This window comes from Haliotis cracherodii, unplaced genomic scaffold, assembly GCF_022045235.1.
Source record: "Haliotis cracherodii isolate W230 unplaced genomic scaffold, xgHalCrac1.p SCAF_24, whole genome shotgun sequence".
NCBI lineage: Eukaryota > Metazoa > Mollusca > Gastropoda > Lepetellida > Haliotidae > Haliotis > Haliotis cracherodii.
Window position 1 is genome coordinate 5,758,698 of NW_027266280.1, and position 19,886 is coordinate 5,778,583.

General features: G+C 42.6%; 1 protein-coding gene across 1 annotated transcript; it reads right to left on the bottom strand.

Moving 5' to 3' along the window:
* Positions 1 to 311: 311 nt before the first annotated feature.
* Positions 312 to 19,571, bottom strand: LOC139472189 (uncharacterized). The gene is made up of 22 exons (XM_071254564.1): positions 19,101 to 19,571; positions 18,499 to 18,525; positions 16,908 to 17,138; positions 15,504 to 15,590; positions 13,806 to 13,998; positions 12,803 to 12,823; positions 12,528 to 12,548; positions 12,203 to 12,223; positions 11,903 to 11,923; positions 11,603 to 11,623; positions 11,442 to 11,448; positions 11,292 to 11,298; positions 11,088 to 11,173; positions 10,600 to 10,663; positions 9,529 to 9,717; positions 8,889 to 9,071; positions 8,271 to 8,378; positions 7,326 to 7,457; positions 6,659 to 6,842; positions 5,754 to 5,944; positions 3,629 to 3,880; positions 312 to 782 (listed from the first exon to the last, which is right to left on the bottom strand). Exons 1-22 carry the CDS (start codon positions 19,569 to 19,571, stop codon positions 312 to 314), a joined length of 2,988 nt encoding a protein of 995 aa, XP_071110665.1.
* Between the last annotated feature and the right edge of the window lie 315 nt (positions 19,572 to 19,886).

Consider the following 19,886-nt stretch of genomic DNA (forward strand, 5'->3'; position numbering starts at 1 on the left):
TAGGTGTACAGGCCACATGTTGTTATGTAGGGCCACTTGTAGGTGTACAGGCCACATGTTGTTATGTAGGGCCACTTGTAGGTGTACAGGCCACATGTTGTTATGTAGGGCCACTTGTAGGTGTACCGGCCACATGTTGTTATGTAGGGCCGCTTGTAGGTGTACAGGCCACATGTTGTTATGTAGGGCCACTTGTAGGTGTACATGGCACATGTTGTTATGTAGGGCCACTTGTAGGTGTACAGGCCACATGTTGTTATGTAGGGCCACTTGTAGGTGTACAGGCCACATGTTGTTATGTAGGGCCACTTCTAGGTGTACCGGCCACATGTTGTTATGTAGGGCCACTTGTAGGTGTACAGGCCACATGTTTCTAAGTAGGGCCACTTGTAGGTGTACAGGCCACACGTTGTTATGTAGGGCCACTTGTAGGTGTACAGGCCACATGTTGTTAAGTAGGGCCACTTGTAGGTGTACAGGCCACATGTTTTTATGTAGGGCCACTTGTAGGTGTACAGGCCACATGTTGTTATGTAGGGCCACTTGTAGGTGTACAGGCCACATGTTGTTATGTAGGGCCACTTGTAGGTGTACAGGCCACATGTTGTTATGTAGGGCCACTTGTAGGTGTACAGGCCACATGTTGTTATGTAAGGCCACTTGTAGGTGTACAGGCCACATGCTGTTATGTAGGGCCACTTGTAGGTGTACCGGCCACACGTTGTTATGTAGGGCCACTTGTAGGTGTACAGGCCACATGTTGTTATGTAGGGCCAGCGATACTTGGGTGATGCGTGAGCCAAGTAGGTTTAGTGATCCACAGACGTATGATGTGTATATTATAAAGTCGGTCCAGTGATACTTGTGCTGGTCAAATTAAGTCCAAGATGGGCCAGTGATGCTGTTTGTATGTTGTTTAAAGTATATGACGGCGGTCTGTAAATAATCGAGTATGGACCACACAATTCAGTGATTGACATCCTCAGCATCCATCAACGCAATTGAGATACAATGACATGCATCAACCAAGTCAGCGTGCCTGACCAGCCGATCCCGTAAGTCGCCTTTTTTGGCAAGCATGGGTTTGCTGAAGACCTATTGTAACCCGGAATATATATATCTCAAGTTTGGTCACTGAATCTTGTTCCGGTTCGCTAATGCAACGAGTAAAGGTCATATACATTTCAATTTGTGTTCAGTGATGCTTGTACGGATTTATATATGGCAAGTGTCAAATTTACCTTTTCTTCACTAATGTTAGGCACAGCGCAATGCAAGTCGCAGCAAATACTACTGTCACCATGGTAATAGATCCTGCTGTGATCCATTCAGCCGAAATGTCCTCGCCAGATCCACCGCACGTGCCATCTGAAGTATTTCAAAAGCTTCCATTGAGTGAGTGAGTGAGTGAGTGAGTTTGGATGAGCGCCGCTCTGAGCACTACTTCAGTTACATCAACACGGCGTGTGGACTTGATGTGGCATGAAAACTCCAAGTGATGCACGTCTGAGAAATTTACGAATGTGATGAAACCCACACGTTGATGACAAACCTAGTTATATCATCAGGGCAAACCGGGATACGAACCAGTCATTCAGGGCTCTGGCACACCTAAGGTATGCAACTATGCCATACCCAAACCTCAGCTTCCTATGGGGTCACCTTTTTTAGACAATATTTGACGAGCAAAACACAAAATAGAATTCCTTTACAACTCATATTACTGGAGACCTACTAGTATACATTTTCGCATGTTATACGGTGTGACAAGAAGGTTTTGAAAGTTTTGCCTTGTTTCAAAACAGGTATCAAAGATAATGCCAGCAAACAGATGTTTTGAGGCAGCATTAAATTGCTGTACTGCCATGTTTCTCTAGACCTCTCTCCATAGAACAATTTCGGGATGAGATGGCATTGACGTCTACGACAGGTTCAGCTCAAGATGCTAGCTCAGTTGGGACATGCCTTTGACTGACATTTGTTTGAAAAAAACTCATGTCTTCTATCAACGCCAATGGTGGCCAGACCTGATATTGACATTGTTAATGGATCTCTTACACCACCCCTCTATTAGGGCGTGTCCCTCTGTCTCCTGTTACCTTGATGAGTTTTGTCAATGTGTTTGTTGTAACATAACATTTATATCACTTAATATGTAGCACAGTTACTTTTTCCGCTGGTATATATCCCGCATACATTATTTCGCAAACTGTGGATTAATAATACATTTTTCATTTGCTTTCGGGCTGATGTAAAAAGCAACTTACTATTAAGCCGTGTCCAGGATCCCGGATGTGTGACATCACAAATATGGCAGTTGTCTCCCGGATGGAGCTGACCTCGTGACACACAAACCCCGTCAGCTACACACGAAGGTGTCTAAAAGCAAGATCACTCCTTTAGCAACACAGGAACCGCCTAAGACAGCAAGATACACCCCAGCTGTACAGGAGGGTGTCTCGAACTGGATTACAGAGACACTTGATACAACGCAATACCAATAATATATGTATAATGTAATACCAATATGATATCTAATTTAATGACGGAGACATCCATTACAATGTAATATCACTGTACTATCTGATCGTATTACGGAGACACACATTACAATGTAATATCAATGTACTATCTGATCTCATGACGGAGACACACATTACAATGTAATATCAATGTACTATCTGATCTCATGACGGAGACACACATTACAATGTAATATCAATGTACTATCTGATCGTATTACGGAGACACACATTACAATGTAATATCAATGTACTATCTGATCTCATGACGGAGACACACATTACAATGTAATATCAATGTACTATCTGATCTCATGACGTAGACACACATTACAATGTAATATCAATGTACTATCTGATCTCATGACGGAGACACACATTACAATGTAATATCAAAGTACTATCTGATCTCATGACGGAGACACACATTACAATGTAATATCAATGTACTATCTGATCTCATGACGGAGACACACATTACAATGTAATATCAATGTACTATCTGATCTCATGACGGAGACACACATTACAATGTAATATCAACGTACTATCTGATCTCATGACGGAGACACACATTACAATGTAATATCAATGTACTATCTGATCTCATGACGGAGACACTCTATACAATGTAATATCAAAGTACTATCTGATCTAATGACGGAGACACTCTATACAATGTAATATCAATGTACTATCTGATCTAATGACGGAGACACACATTACAATGTAATATCAATGTACTATCTGATCGTATTACGGAGACACACATTACAATGTAATATCAATGTACTATCTGATCTCATGACGGAGACACTCTATACAATGTAATATCAAAGTACTATCTGATCTAATGACGGAGACACTTGTATAATGTAATACCAATATATTATCTGACATCATTATGGAGACACTTGATACAAAGAATTACTCAAATACTATCCAATGCAATCATGGTGACACTTGATATAATGTTATACCAATATACCATCTAACCTCATCATTGAAATTCTTGATACAACGTCAATGCTTATATACTATCTGCCATCTCTTTAATGTAACACGATGTGCTGAGTATGGCCAAAACATTCGCTTTTTGTACCTACTGTAAAGTTGCATGTGACGCTGTCCGATTCAACGCTGCACGCCTGACACTCGGAGTTATAGACGATCAAGGTGCTGTGCTCACTAAAAGTTATCCCGTCGTTGGATATGGCAACACGGTACCCATTCACAACATCTGAGATGGACTGAGTTCGACGCTGGGTGGACAGGCTACACACTACTTCACTGACACTAGCAACTCGGGCTCTCGCCACGGTGGTACTGACCCTGGTCTCCAGCCCCTGCAGGTCGACCTGAACAGAGAGAAGATGACCTTTATTCGTCCAGCCAAACTATAACACTTCCAAAACTCATTTCCAATAATGTATGTGTTGAATTGGCATTGATATGTTAATGGAATAAAATAGACAAATCAGAATCTTCGTGCGTAAGTATGATGCAGGAATGGTTCTATTATAGAGTGTTACATACAGGAGGAATTGAACGTGGGTATGATGCGTTACTCATAGGAATGGATGAGCCTGAGCATGGTGTTGCTGATAGTTACATATCCATCAGGATCAGGACAATTTGCAAAAATAAAAACAAATGGCATCTGAAATGTCGGGCCTCCTCATCGATAACATCTATGTAAACGTTTTAGGAAAGACATTTAGGCAAAAGATAGGCATCTCCATGGGCACTAACTGTACTCCCCTTTTTGATGATCCGTTTCTTGATGCATATGAGTCGGACTTTGTGCTCGGATTGGCAAAGTCAACACATGGGCATTTGGCCAAGAAATTGAATTTAAGCTTCCGGTATATCGATCTGATATCGTTCAATAACCATCAAATAGCCAATTCTCTTCCACTGATTAACCCACCTGAACTAGAAATAAAGGAGACCAGTAGGACACCCTCGTCTATTTCATATATTTAGATCTATGCACAACGAATCAGAGTGTATGATAAGAAGGATGACTTAATCTTTCCAACAGATATGTTGAACAATATTCAAGCAGTCCAGCCTTTGGTGTCAATGTTTCACAATGTTTGAGGTTCAGTCGAGATTTTAAAGAGCGTCATATGACTCTTCCTCAAAAGATGTTTGGTCAAGGTTATAACATTTAAGGCCTCAGCAATGCTTTCCAAAAGTTTTATGCAAGGCATGTGGAGGACATTTCCAATTATGACGTATCGGTGACAACAAATCTGCCATATGTTCCCAATCTTTTGTCAGTTGAACGGTTCACTTGCCTTTGCATGTGTTTGTGACGTGTGCGACCTGTGGGGCAGGATACCCTCACCTATTCGCGAACGCCTGGTTTCATCACTATTTGTTTATGATATAGTCGAATCGTACAATGGATTCTGCTTTCAGTAGAGATTCCTTATGGATGTGGAAATTGTTTGTTGCTATTATTTACGGGACGACGACCTCTGATGTTGTGATCCAGCAGTCGGCTTCGAACCGTGTGGAAGGTGACATTGCACTGTCTGGAGAGGACACTGGCTGGTTGGAACCGAAGGGTTGTGGTATAATCATACGTAACTGGTTTGTATCTTGGCCTGTCACCGCCGAAGGTTCATTCAGGGTTATTGTTGCCTTCAGTCTGTGCCTTTATAAGCAATGGATTGTTTCATTGGCGCCGTTAATACGTCGTTCAATGTGAGTTACGGTCCGCAGCCAACATGCCAAGAGCTCCACCCCTCTCAATTTGAATTTTACACGGCATATTCAACTATTGAATTAAAATTTGATTTTCCAGTAAGTGAAGCGCAAAAATCGTATGTGCACAGAACTAATATAGTGGATCACGTATGGTTTTACGGTGCCTTCGGCAACAGTCCATCATTCCCACGGCGGGGGATACAACAAATGGGCTTCACATATTGTAGTCATGTTGAATTTCGAACCTGCCTTTCGGCTTGACGAGCCAACGCTATAAAAATAAGGCGGTAGCCGAACCAACCGTGGTCAGGCTATGTGACTTCCAGTGATTGCATTGTGATTGCATATCTTAGTACCCCAACGGCGTTGATAAGGACTTAAAATATCAAGCACGAGAGCATGTGGTTCCAGACTCAATAACGTATTGGCCAACATCATACAGCTGGACTATTTCTGAGAGCGGCGTTCAACAACAGACAAACAAACAAATATCATTCATGGGATTCTACTGACCGTAAAGTGCTGTATCCGGCACACCGTGTCGTCCGATTCGATTACGTTCTCAGCCAATACTGACGTCTCAGAACATGTGCACTTTTTGACGTCACACAAACCATCGTTTCTTAGGCCAAATGTCCTTGGAGCAGATGACTTCAGTAGAGAACAATCGTTGCCACCATAGTCGCTGTTACATGCACAGGAACCTGGGAGATGAAGAACACGTCTGAACGCCCATGGTCGTGCATGTGGGTTGTCAATGAGACACATTAAGCTTACTAAATGTTTTACGACCGTTTTGTAAATGGTTTTAAAAATACATCTGGATAAAACAAATGTTGTGGTCTTTATAAATGGTGCATTCTCACTTATCATAAGACACTGGCATACAGTAATACTACCATAAAGGATGTTACACATCAGAAGTATTTGGAATTGTTGTTTCTTCCATATTCATATAGTTCATGACCAGCAAACAACCAGCCCCACAAGCATCTAATGTACACTCTTCAAAAAAAGAAACGCACGGGTAGATTTTTAGTACTACCGCCATCGACATTGTGGAATTCAGGTATACAATGAGGGTGAAGAAGAAATCCTGGTTCATCACTAAACCACACTCGTCTCCGGTTTCTTACATTGTAAGGCTGTAAGGTATTGAGGTTTTCCTCCACGAGATGTTTGAACAAGTGTGAAAACAATGCCGTTTAAGATATTGCTAATCGACAATGGAAGCGTTGGCACCGTTTGTCGAATATTAGGCCACTAACATTTTCCAATGACACATATCCAATTCATATACCGGATTTGTTGTGTAGTCAGGTGCAATGAACTACATACTACCTATGCGATTCTTTTTTGAAAAGAGTATATTGTATTATAGTGAACTGCCAGAACAATGTTCTCGTGAAGACACGTACCATTCTTACATTCACCTCGCCCGTTGCAGTCAAAAGGACACGTAACTGCCATGACCTTTTCATACACTCTCCTTTCTTCGTCAGATCGCTGCTCGCCCAGTACTGTGTTCATAACAAGGGCGTATACGCAACTGATCTTCGCTGCCTCCATTGTATGTTTGACAATATCACTGGTGGTCGTTTGCTGTGAATGAGAGCAATGTCATATCACCATGTTTCTGGGGGCACGGGTGGCTGAGGTGCTGCTAATTAGCAGAGTTGCGTCCGTTAGGCGCACCGATGATCGTTGATTCGAATTCAAGATTCGCCAAATTTTGTTTCTATGTTCTAACAACGAGGAAAGGACATTACACAATGTAACAATATTTTTATCCAATTATGGCTCCCACATGAGATCAAACGATAACTGAAGACATTTCACAAAGTTAGCCAAAGAGTAAAAGGAACACAGTTTACTTAAAGGCACATATTCTTTGAACTTACTCTTCTGTTTCAAAATAACACTCGAAATATAACTTCGTCGCTCTCAATTGTAATAAAGAAGGTTAGGGAGAAATTTGCGAGAAGAAGCGTCAAATAACACAACAGCATTACAGTTGTCTTGCCAGGTCGGAAAGCTTACCTGTAAATCAACGATTCGGTTGTCTTTGTCACCTTTGTATCTTACCTGGAGATCAAATACACAGTTGTCCAGGCTGTCCTGGATCCCCGAGCCAGGTAAAACAATGCACGTCTTCAGCAATCTGTGGAAGAGGGTCTGACACAACGCCATAGCCTCACCTTCATTCCGTGTTATTGTCTGAAACAATAAAGAATGACATATCAGTGTGGAGCCGATTACAGTGGAAATAATATTCCAAACTAGGTTCTTGCATTTCCTGTAAATATTTATACTGGGGGAGTGGTTGTAGTTTGTGTATTTCCCCAATGCATTACTTCCATACTGGAAGACATTCTTTCCAACTGTTAGATTTTCCTCGGTGATACTGCTGGTTAACTCTGCCCCTAACATATTGTAGCACCAGCTCTGACTGCTGGGTAGTACTTAACCATACAGCTGAGTAGCACTCACTTACCAGTCAGCGCACACGTTTACTACTGGGTACAACCTACTGTGAACTACATTGCAGATCGATGCTCATGATATCAATCACTCGATTGTCAGGTCAAGATTCAATTATTTACAGATCGCCGTGATATAGGTGGAATATTGCTGAGTGCGGCGTTGAACAACAAACAAAACCTGGGTTGCATCTTACTGCTAGTCAGCACTTATTGTTCCCAGGTAGCACTTCCTAGTATCTATATCACGGTCTATACATGTGCTGGGGGCACGGGTGGCCCAGTCGTCTAGGGCACCGAGATTCGTTGTGCAGTGTTGCGTCCCTTGAGCACGCCAGAAACCTATGATTGTGGGTTCGAATTCTGGTTCGCCTCGATTATGTTTCTATGTTTGTCAGCACCATACCCGTGCTCGTGGGTTTCACCGTAGTGGTAAACGTCTTAGACCTGTATCACTTCGGGCTTTACTCCCACATTAAGCTGACCTGCCGTGCTATAACTGGAATAGTGTTGAAAGCGGCGTTAAACCCAAGTCACTCACTCGCTTTACCTGTGCTTGACCACTGGCTATCTGTTGCCCTTCGCCAGTATATGCCACCGTGGTATGGTGCTCCCTCTCCAACCCCGGACACTGCACAGGCTCCGGCACAGCAGTAAACTGGTCAATCCATCGTCGACCATGTTCACAGAAACTGGAGGTGGAGGCAGTGCATGCGGGGGCGTGTTGAGGGGTTGCGCTTGTACAGTGGCAATGTAGGCTGCTAGTGTTTCCCCACGGCTGTAAATGATCCAGGCTTGTTTCCAGGAAGAGATTTTCGTTTTTAGAAACCCTGGGAAACAACAATGTATTTCTGTTTGTATACTGCAGTTCTACGCATTACTATGACATAATAGTATACAAACTTTTTATATTTAACTCCATCGGAACGTTTACTGAGATATTAGGCTCTTTAGACGAAAGAAAGTACATACTTGATTGTAAGGTGATTTATTTACCACCACAAGCAATAGCATGACTACCCGAGTGCTTCTGTAATGATTTTGTGAATTGCGTAACATATGTGCTACTGTAAATCAGTGTGTGTCTGTGTTTGTGGGTGTTTATGCACCTCCACGAATCTGTGAACGCCGGAAAAGTATTTCTTCTGTTGCTCTCTTGGCAGGGTACCCTCGCATCTGATGATGGGTCAAAGCTTCCGTCCCTGTGTTGAAAGTCGTCCGAACAATCACCAGACAGCACCCCACACAACCCGCCGCTGTTGCGGATGTCGCTCTGTACCGGGAACATCAACACCGACAGCAGGTGGTGGTGTATGCTCACGTGCAGGTAGGTGTCAGTTGGAAGACGGACCTGTCGTGCGAATACTCATACTGTGTAAATCAAGACTTATTTGCTGTTGTTGTGAAGCCAGATGGAATAGCCACACCGAGCTCAAACCTTCGACATGACGAACGATACTTTAACGACTCGGGGCGGTCGGGTAGCCTAGTGTTTAAAGCTTTCGCTCGTCATGCCGAAGACCCGAGTTCGAATCCCCACATGGGTACACTGTTTGAAGCCCATTTCTGGTGTCCCCCGCCGTGGTATTGCTGGAATATTGCTAAAAGCGGGATAAAACCATACTCACTCACTTTAACGACAAGGATACCTCTCCGCCCCGGTTTGAGAATGAAAATACTTGGCATGGACTCGACACGTTTGGGATGTAAGTTAGGCAGATACAATACTTACATTTACTTTATTTTTACATTTACATCAAGATATCGGACATATAAAATTATCTCCATGTTGATTTTCCACAACGTACTATATACATGCTACCCTTCCTCTTCACAGTGACTAAATCTCTATGTGCGTCACGGAATGCGTGTTGGATCCTCCAGGGACCTCCACGGCAGCCATCAAGACGGAACACAGTTTGTCCAGCACGAATGGCAAGTGCGCATGGGCAGAAGGCTGCGTCGGTGTCTCTGCACTTGGTGAACTGCACTTGTACCTTTCAAATATCACAGATGTCTTTACAACAGACATGTCAGGACCATCTACTTTGATACATAGAAAGAATAATAATACAAGTCCATAAATGTTCACTAAAATAACTTTATTAACTGGTTGTTTTATGGGAAAGTATGACATTTTGAATAACATCACAACCACAACTATACAACAATCTGACACTTACTAAATTTTGTTCTTCCATATTAATAAAATATGAGTGAGGTTTCGTACAGGTATAGTGAGTGAGTTGGGTTTAACGCCGCTTTTAACAGTATTCCAGTTATATCGCGGCGTGTCAGCTTAATGTGGGAGGAAAGCCCGAAGTGATGCAAGTCTCAGACGTTTACCACTTCGGTGAAACCCACGAGCACGGGTCAGGTGCTGACAAACCTAGAAACATAATCGGGGCGAACCGGGAATCGAACCCACAATCATAGGTTTCTGGCGCGCCCAAAGGACGCAACTCAGAATGAATAAAATATGAAACGTCAACATCAGACAATAACCAATCCAGAATAGTACCATACGAAACAGATTCCTTTGGGAGTAAATGTCAAACTGTTTGGGAAGATTATATGAATGGATCACCGAAAGTCGGGTGTTCGCGAAAAACATCTTATATTTAAGAATAAAATACAAACCAAGGTACCGTTGTACAAAACAACCTCAGCACTACGACTGTCGTAAGTCTATGTTAAGGTATAGGTGTAACGATCACCTTAGCTTACATCGCCTTGCACAACGGCCCCAAGTTCGGTTCCAAAAGCGATCTTAGCGCTAGGATGGTCGTGACTCTCACACTTCAACATTAACTCACGACAGTCTCAGCGCTACTGCTGCTTTGTGAAACCGGTCCCTGAACTGAACTAGACGATCTTACCTCGGTGTGGACTAGCCAGTTGCCATACAATGTGAATACTCCTTCAGAATGATGCTCGTAGTGTCTGGAAATGCCAAGGGTATCCTTAAAGTAGCGTTATACACAACTGTGAAACACAACAAGAATATGCAATACTCTACATATCGGGTGTCTACAGAAGGAATACTACAATACTACAATATCGGATGGGCGGACGGGTGTCTCGCTTGGGCACGCTAGAAACCTATGAATCCCGGTTCGCCCTTATATTTCTAGGTCTGATCACCATACCCTTGCTCGTTGGTTTCACCAAAGAGATAAACGTCTGAGACCTGCATCCCTTTCCCCCCGTATTAAACTGACGTGCCGCCATATACCTGCAATACTGTCAAAATTGCACTCACGTAATCCTGATAACCTTTACATTAACTTCTGATTTCTCCGTTCATGCGTATATATATATGTCTATATGTTACAATACATTGCCACTGGATCCACTACTAGTATACCTTCCATCGAATGTGACCATGTGCGTGTGGGCAGTGACCATGCACACCTTCCTGTCTGTGACTGTCTGATTCTTTGCAACCGTTACCTACAACAGAGGACATACAGAATACCTACAAAAGAAGACATCCAGAATACCTACAACAGAAGACATACAGAATACCTACAACAGAAGACATACAGAATACATACAACAGAAGACATACAGAATACCTACAACAGAAGACATACAGAATACATACAACAGAGGACATACAGAATACCTACAACAGAGGACACACAGAATACCTACAACAGAGGACATACAGAATACCTACAACAGAAGACATACAGAATACCTACAACAGAAGACATACGGAATACCTACAACAGAAGACATACAGAATACTTACAACAGAGGACATACAGAATAAGTACAACAGAAGACATACAGAACACCTACAACAGACGACATACAGAATACCTACAACAGAAGACATACAGAATACCTACAACAGAAGACAAACAGAATACCTACAACAGAAGACATACAGAACACCTACAACAGAGGACATACAGAATACATACAACAGGAGACATACAGAATACCTACAACAGAGGACATACAGAATAACTACAACAGAAGACATACATAATACCTACAACAGAAGACATACAGAATACCTAAAACAGAGGACATACAGAATACCTACAACAGAAGACATACAGAATACCTAAAACAGAAGACATACAGAATACCTACAACAGAGGACATACAAAATACCTACATCAGAAGACATACAGAATACCTACAACAGAGGACATACAGAACACCTACAACAGAGGACATACAGAATACCTACAACAGAAGACATACAGAATACATACAACAGAAGACATACATAATACCTACAACAGAGGACATACAGAATACCTACAACAGAGGACATACAGAATACCTACAACAGAAGACATACAGAATACCTACAACAGAGGACATACAGAATACCTACAACAGAAGACATACAGAATACCTAAAACAGAAGACATACAGAATACCTACAACAGAGGACATACAGAATAACTACAACAGAGGACATACAGAATACCTACATCAGAGGACATACAGAATACCTACAACAGAGGACATACAGAACACCTACAACAGAGGACATACAGAATACATACAACAGAAGACATACAGAATACATACAACAGAAGACATACATAATACCTACAACAGAGGACATACAGAATACCTACAACAGAGGACATACAGAATACCTACAACAGAAGACATACAGAATACCTACAACAGAGGACATACAGAATACCTACAACAGAAGACATACAGAATACCTAAAACAGAAGACATACAGAATACCTACAACAGAGGACATACAGAATAACTACAACAGAGGACATACAGAATACCTACATCAGAGGACATACAGAATACCTACAACAGAGGACATACAGAACACCTACAACAGAGGACATACAGAATACCTACAACAGAGGACATACAGAATACCTACAACAGAAGACATACAGAATACCTACAACAGAGGACATACAGAATACCTACAACAGAGGACATACAGAATACCTACAACAGGGGACATACAGAATACCTACAACAGAAGACATACAGAATACCTACAACAGAGGACATACAGAATACCTACAACAGAGGACATACAGAATACCTACAACAGAAGACATACAGAATACCTACAACAGAGGACATACAGAATACCTACAACAGAAGACATACAGAATACCTACAACAGAGGACATACAGAAAGCGACAACATGTATCTTGCTGTGTGACCTGTGTCACATTACATTCTGCATTTCTAATTCATTTTTTTTTCCAAGCCAATGTACATTTCTAGCCACTGCATAGATGTATGGTAACTTCTCTCTTAATTAAGATCTCATCCGTGGTAAAGATAGAGCGTCTGCCCGGAGAGCAGAAGGTCGATGGTTCTATATCCTTGCCGGGTCATACCAAAGGACGTGAAAGATATGGTATTTGTTGTTACCCTGCCTGGCGCTCGGCATTAAGGAGACAAAGCTTAGATAGGGTGACTCCAAGTCAGTCTGAATGTCTGAATGGGGGCATCCGTTTTGAACTGCGACATGGTATCTCATTGGGCTAGCACTATATAAATGGCACTCGTCTAGGCGAGTACAAGCAGCCAAACACACATGAATGTCTCCACATAAGTGAAATAATGTTGCACCAGACGTTAAACCACAGTTTACCTCTCCTGAAATCTTACTTATGAATAATCGCCTGTTCCTAGTCTCTAACTTCGAGACGATCATAAACAGATAATGTTACATTTGACCACTTACTAAATGGCATTGTCTTTGTTACATTCGAGACGATTGTATCATTCAAGACCAAATAAAGGCACGTTATTGTACCTGTGTTATTTACAGTGTTGCAACATATATTTTTCAAAAACAAAGTTATGAACAGTTAGTCTATCAACAATTTGGAAGATAAAAGAAATATTGATACAACTAGTAATGTGGTTGCACTTAGCAAATATACTTTGAATACCCATATGGTGGTTTTGTTGACAGCATACATACCACTATTACACCTATAACCACGGATCTCCAGAATGCCATGTGATGATTGGCAGCGGTTCTCAGAGTAAACCTGGTAAGCCCATGACTGATACCAACTCCGTGCAGATACCCTCCCCTGATGCTGAGATCCCCACCCTCTCCAGCTGTCAGCCATACGTCACAGCCCTTCTCCACCAATGCCGGAGGTCCGCAAGTCGGTGTCCCGGTAGTCTCCACCAGGACATGCAGTCCACACTGACTTGAAGCCCCACAATCTACAGGTGCGGTGACGTCCAGATGAAGAACCTTCGTCTCTGCCTCCGACAGGGTTAAGTTCCATGTTGCTGGCTGGAGGAAGACGACAATAAATGAGGTGAAAACGGATGGAGTGAAAAGACGAAGTCCTGAAACGTCACAGAAAGTCCTCTGGTCTTCCTGGGGTTTAACATGTTTTCAGTCCCGTGAAGATCCGGGGTAGAATAAGTCTTCAGCAACCCTTGCTGTAAAAGGCGATTGTGCTTGTCGTAAAAGGGGACTTTGTGAGGCTCGCTGACTTGGTTAATGCATGTCATCGCATCCCAACTGAGTAGATCGATGCTTATGATATCAATTACTGGATTGTCTGGTCATGTCAAATTTTCAATGTACCTAGTTTAAGATATATTTTGCTATGACACAATCCACATGACACACATTATAGTATTGTCAAAATCATATAAAAATGTGACTTACATTTCAGTGGATTGAACTTGCAACCTTTGTAATTATACCTTCGTGTGTCAACCACCAGGAAACAGAGGTGCTGAATGTTTATGAGGGTCTCCGTATCAAATGACCTATGACCTACCAATGAAATGACCAACAGGAAGTCGACGTTAGCCACTTAGAAAGCAGTTTTCTTAAGCTTTGGGTACCAGTTTCAAAGTTGCGACTTCCATTCCAGACTATGCTTTTTAAAGTATTTTGAATCTGTCAAACAGTCCGTAACAGTTGTTTTGTGTTAAACTTTAGAGGTTGAATGATTAGAAAACATATTCCGCCAACAATTTAACATAACAATATGAATATATATTTTATATTTTTTACAACGTGTTTGAATCCTTATCTACCGTGTAGTTGTCCTATTTTCGATCACGAACGTTGATACTACTAAATTTCGTTTATCCGACATACTCGTTAATCCGACACAATTATATGCAACCATCGATGTCGGATTAATGGGACTTGACTGTATATATTACACCCTTTCACTAAGGTTCGTTGAAAGTGTGTTGGAAACACAAAATATTTGATAAATGATGTTTCAGATTTGTCTTTCGGTTTATAAGTCAGAAAACACACCACCCACCTCGGGTTTAGTAGAGATTGCCTAAAACTTCTTCTAGTCCGTTTCACGTTCTTCAGCCTTCTGGGGCGGTCGGGTAGCCTAGTGGTTAAAGCGTTCGCTCGTCACGCCGAAGACCCGGGTTCGATTCCCGACATGGGTAAAATGTGTGAAACCCATTTCTGGTGTCTCCCGCCGTGATATTGCTTGAATATTGCTAAAAGCGGCGTTAAAGCGTACTCACTCACACTTCAGCCTTCTAGATGCCTATTGTAGTTTGACGAGAATCTTTCAGCAATTCACTTGGCTGTTCCAATCACGTGTGTACTTGGGGGTTCTTAAATTACGATAAGCTCCACACACTCTGTGCATGCTTAAAGCGCGAACATTATTGCCCTGGTCTATGGATCAGTGTGCACTCGATTTTCATTCTCAGCTCCCTGGGGAGTATACAGCGGACGTTGTTGATGCCTACGTTTCATGCCTATGTCAAATAATACGCAAGCAGTGATACAGGTTGACGACTTACCTTTACTCCTGCAAGTTTCCATTCACTCCCTATGGTAGTAATAGCAGGTCCCTGCTTCGTCTTCCTTACCCTGATGTCACACTTCACCTGTGAAGCAAAACGCAGTTTCACATTGTGAAGTCAAGGATACTTATTGTTCAGTGTGTCCAAGATACATACTTCGAAAGCCTATATAACCTATACATCTACATGGCAATTGTTTATTTGCAGAATCGAGTGTACAGCTTAGACATAGATAGCACCATCCTCCTGCTGCTGAAACAAGACGATTAATGTATCGAGATTTAAGAAAACAATTACGAAAGACTTGCACTGTCTACACCGTAGGGGTCCGATGCCACGCAATTACAAATCCAACGAGCCTGGACCACTGATCCATTTAGTAGCCTCTAACGACAGGCACACTTGCTGGGAAAATAATCAACTCTAACACAGAAGCCAGGAAAAAAAGTCAACCCTTACCCGGAAGCCGCGGAAAATAATCAAACCCAACTCAGGGGCTGTGAAAATAATCAACCCTAACATAGAATTCGGGATAAAATTCAGTCCTAACTCAGAACCTGGGAAAATATTCAACCATAACCCCAAAGCCGGGAAAACATTCAACCCTAACACAGGAGCCGGGAAAATATTCAACCCTAACACAGAATCCGGGAAACTAATCAACTCTAACACAGAATCCGGGAACAAATTCAACCCTAACACAGAATCCGGGAACAAATTCAATCCTAACACATAACCTGGGAAAATAATCAACCCTAACATAGAAGCCGGGAAAATAATCAACCCTAACACAGAAGCCGGGAAAATAGTCAACACTAACACAGAATCCGGGAAAATAATCAACCCTAACATAGAAGCCGGGAAAATAATCAACCCCAACACAGAAGCTGGGAAAATAATCAACCCAAACACAGAAGCCGGGAAAATAGTCAACTCTAACACAGAATCCGGGAAAATAATCAACCCTAACATAGAAGCCGGGAAAATAGTCAACCCCAACACAGAAGCCGGGAAAATAATCAACCCTAACACAGAAGCCGGGAAAATAATCAACCCTAACATAGAAGCCGGGAAAATAATCAACCCTAACATAGAAGCCGGGAAAATAATCAACCCCAACACAGAAGCCGGGAAAATAATCAACTCTAACACAGAAGCCGGGAAAATAATCAACCCTAACATAGAAGCCGGGAAAATAATCAACCCCAACACAGAAGCCGGGAAAATAATCAACTCTAACACAGAAGCCGGGAAAATAGTCAACTCTAACACAGAATCCGGGAAAATAATCAACCCTAGCACAGAAGCCGGGAAATTAATCAACCCTAACCCGGAAACCCTGACTGTGTGTAAAGTGAAACAAGCATGATGAATTCAGAACAATTCTCAGAAACAACATACGCTAAATCCCATGTGTGTGATTCCCTTCTCCACCAGCATGTCCTCCGTGAGGGCGGTGACCTGTCTAAAGTCAGACATAGGCTGCAGCGTATCACATGTGTGGAGGCGGCTGTTGTTCCCGTACCACAACGTCTGGTAGAAGTAGAAGGGGTCGATGTTGTCGATGTCGCAGTAGAATATTAAGTGGCTGGTCTGCTGGAGTCGGACCACGTCGATAGTGATACTCGGTTGCTGTAAAGTTACAGCTGAAACAGTGAGCGAGTTAATGTTGTTTAACGCCACAGAAACCCGAACAGCGACTTTTTCATTACGATCAGAGAGTATACCGTAATGCGATACATATTTCACAGGAGGTCACGTCGAGTGAAAGTTATATTCCGCCAATCATCACGAAGGCTCACATCTAGGTAACTGTACGTGAGAGAAGCATTCAAACAAACTTATCTCACTTCTGTATCTCAGAAACGAACTAGAACGAGTAGATTCGAATGTACATAGCGATGTTGTGGATAGTTCATACGTCATGTCGTTCTTGGGAGCCTTCAACCAAAAAGGGAGTATGAAAAATGGTTTTACGCCGCTTTTAGCAATATTCCAGCAAAATCACGGCGGGAAATAGGCTCCAAACATTTTACCCATGTCGGGAATCGAACCCGGGTCTTCGGCGTGACGAGCGAACGCTTTAACCACAATTCTACCCGACCGCCCCGAGTACCATCAAAGGGTCATTTGTGTTCTGTGTGGGTTTTCATTGTGCAATTGGAATTTTCAAATTGAGGTAGAACAAAATTATCCCGAATCGTCATGGAAAGCTGACAGCTTATTTGCTCAAGAACCCACGGAGTTCACCTGACACGACCATCTACAGGGATGTCCTCAGGTCCCAACACAGAGAGATGTCGTACTGGTCTAAATATCAGGTTTTAGAACAAAGACTGACAAAAATCGGGGCAACAAGACACGCAATATAATGTCACGGACTGACCACTAGAACCATTTTGTCGACTCTAAGGGCAAGCATGGAGTACTACCACTAAACAAAAGAAACATGGGGATTTAACACTCACAGAGACGTAACATTTCTCAAATGCGGGGCAGCGGGGTTATTGTATGAGAGACAGAACAGTATTTCTGTCAGACCTACAAGAATCTTTTTAGCATTTACTTGAAAGGATGGACAAAGAAATTGTTCCGGACCGATACCATGGCATCTAACAATGGCTTTGAATTGTATACATTAAACGTCAACGCTACAGTATACCCGATTATCTACCGACACATTGGGCATAAAAGGTAATATACTGGTAGAAATTATATAAATGAATCACTGAAAGTTGTGGTGACAATAGGTGTTAAACCATGCGGCCGTGGTACCTTTTCAATATTTTCTGGACAAAATAATTTTGTCAGCAAAGGTTATTAACATTCCAACAGGCACCTACTGCACATGCCCTTAGGCCCTGGTGCTCTGTTTTTAGTCACCAACTTCAGTTCTTATTCTGACGTAAACACGCAGTGATATAACTGATAAAGCGTCGTTAACCATGTGTGTAAGGTAAACGTTAGCAACCATTCCAGTGCCGATACTTACAGCTGCGGACTCCTGGATCATCAGGGCCTGAAACAGAGACAGATATCACACAGATATCGGACCATGATAGTGAAACCACTTTAACTCCATTCACACAACATGTGAGTGATTTGGGTTTAAGGTCGCATTTAACAGTATTACAGTTATATCGCGGCGTTTCGTATTAATGTGTGAGGAAAGCCCGAATTGATGCAGGTCTCAGACGTTTACCACTTCAGTGAAACCCACGAGCACGGGTATGGTACTGACAAACCTAGAAACATAATTGGGGCGAACCGGGATTCGAACCCACAATCATAGGTTTCTGGCATGCCCAAGCGAGGCAACTCTGCACAGTGAATCACGGCGCCTTAGACGACTGGGCCACCCGTTCACCCTACACAACATATAAATTTCCTCATTCAAGATGATGTTTCTGTTACAAATTATTTATAAGGAATTGAATCTATGGACATCAACAGAGTATTAAGCAGGGAGTATTCAACAGTCTTTAGATGGTATACGCGACTTAGTAACAGTTGGATTTACCTTACAGTACACTGCGTCTTGGACGGGAGCTTTGACCAGTCTATAGATGGTGTACGTGACACAGTTGGGTTTACCTTGACAGTACACTGCGTCTTGGACGGGAGCTTTGACCAGTCTATAGATGGTGTACGTGACACAGTTGGGTTTACCTTGACAGTACACTGCGTCTTGGACTGGAGCTTTGACCAGTCTATAGATGGTGTACGTGACACAGTTGGGTTTACCTTGACAGTACACTGCGTCTTGGACTGGAGCTTTGACCAGTCTATAGATGGTGTACGTGTACAGTACACTGCGTCTTGGACGGGAGATTTGACCAGTCTATAGATGGTGTACGTGACACAGTTGGGTTTACCTTGACAGTACACTACGTCTTGGACAGGAGCTTTGACCAGTCTATAGATGGTGTGCGTGACACAGTACACAGCGTCTTGGACGGGAGATTTGACCAGTCTATAGATGGTGTACGTGACACAGTTGGGTTTACCTTGACAGTACACTACGTCTTGGACGGGAGCTTTGACCAGTCTATGGATAGTGTGCATTTCACAGTTGGGTTTACCTGTACAGTACACAGCGTCTTGGACGGGAGCTTTGACCAGTCTATAGATGGTGTGCGTGACACAGTTGGGTTTACCTGTACAGTACACAACGTCTTGGACGGGAGTTCTGATCAGTCTTTAAATGGTGTGCGTGACATAGATGTATTTACTGTACAACACACTGCGTCTTGGACGGGAGCTTTGACCAGTCTATAGATGGTGTACGTGACACAGTTGGGTTTACCTGTACAGTACACAACGTCTTGGACGGGAGCTTTGACCAGTCTATAGATGGTGTGCGTGACACAGTTAAGTTTA